General features: G+C 39.6%; 1 protein-coding gene and 1 long non-coding RNA gene across 3 annotated transcripts in view; one reads left to right on the plus strand and one right to left on the minus strand.

The window, feature by feature from the left end:
• pgap1 (post-GPI attachment to proteins inositol deacylase 1) overlaps positions 1-692 on the plus strand; it is an 18,550-nt gene that overhangs the window by 6,770 nt on the left and 11,088 nt on the right. Inside the window, exon 8 of one of the 2 annotated variants that reach the window (XM_032530003.1) lies at positions 350-455. In XM_032530003.1, the coding sequence (XP_032385894.1) occupies positions 350-455 (106 nt within the window). The remainder of the gene's footprint in view (positions 1-349; positions 456-692) is intronic. The other variant, XM_032530002.1, reaches the window with a different exon arrangement.
• Positions 1-692, minus strand: part of LOC116698206 (uncharacterized) — a 19,643-nt gene that overhangs the window by 1,922 nt on the left and 17,029 nt on the right. The window lies entirely within an intron of this gene.

Below are 692 nucleotides of genomic sequence, written 5' to 3' on the forward strand. Positions count from 1 at the left end.
CAGTACACGTAAATGTGCCAGATTGTAGCTAATTTCCATCTGCGGTCCAACAGGCAGGTTGGATTTACAGCAAAAAAAGACATAGGATAGTAGCATTTAGTATATAAAAACAAAAAGAAAAGGAGAAAAAAGAGAGAAAAAACAAAAAAAAGTGAAGAAATGATGTTGTTGTCATAGCAGAAAGACGTTGCACCCTCAGAGACTCGTGGGACTTATGTAACACTTCCTCCCCCCCTCAAAAAATAAAAATAAAATCCCATGCAAAGCCTCATGAAGTATTACATAACCGATCATATGCTTTGCAAACACGTGCCGCCTGTTTCCAAGCTAACCAGTGTGTTGTTATTAGTTCACGGTGAACCCAGAGAAGAAGATGGCCGTACTACACCATCACTTCATCAGACACCCTGTCAGGATGCTGGGAGACACCCAAGACTCCTCCGTCTCCATGTTGGGTGAGAGAGGAACAAGTAGACTTCGTTAGTCTCCTATTCAGAGCACATTCCTGGCAATGTGCTTTTTATTTAGAGCCATATCTCTACATGTTTCCATTTTCATGCTAACATCATCACAATGATAATGTTAACATGCTTCTTTAACTATTGTATTTAACCCTCATGTTGTCCTCATGTTGTCCTATATCAATGTTCTTTTTAAATCCCCAAATAACATGATTGATTCCACCCAACACT

The sequence above is a fragment of the Etheostoma spectabile genome, chromosome 11 (assembly GCF_008692095.1).
Source record: "Etheostoma spectabile isolate EspeVRDwgs_2016 chromosome 11, UIUC_Espe_1.0, whole genome shotgun sequence".
Taxonomy (NCBI): domain Eukaryota; kingdom Metazoa; phylum Chordata; class Actinopteri; order Perciformes; family Percidae; genus Etheostoma; species Etheostoma spectabile.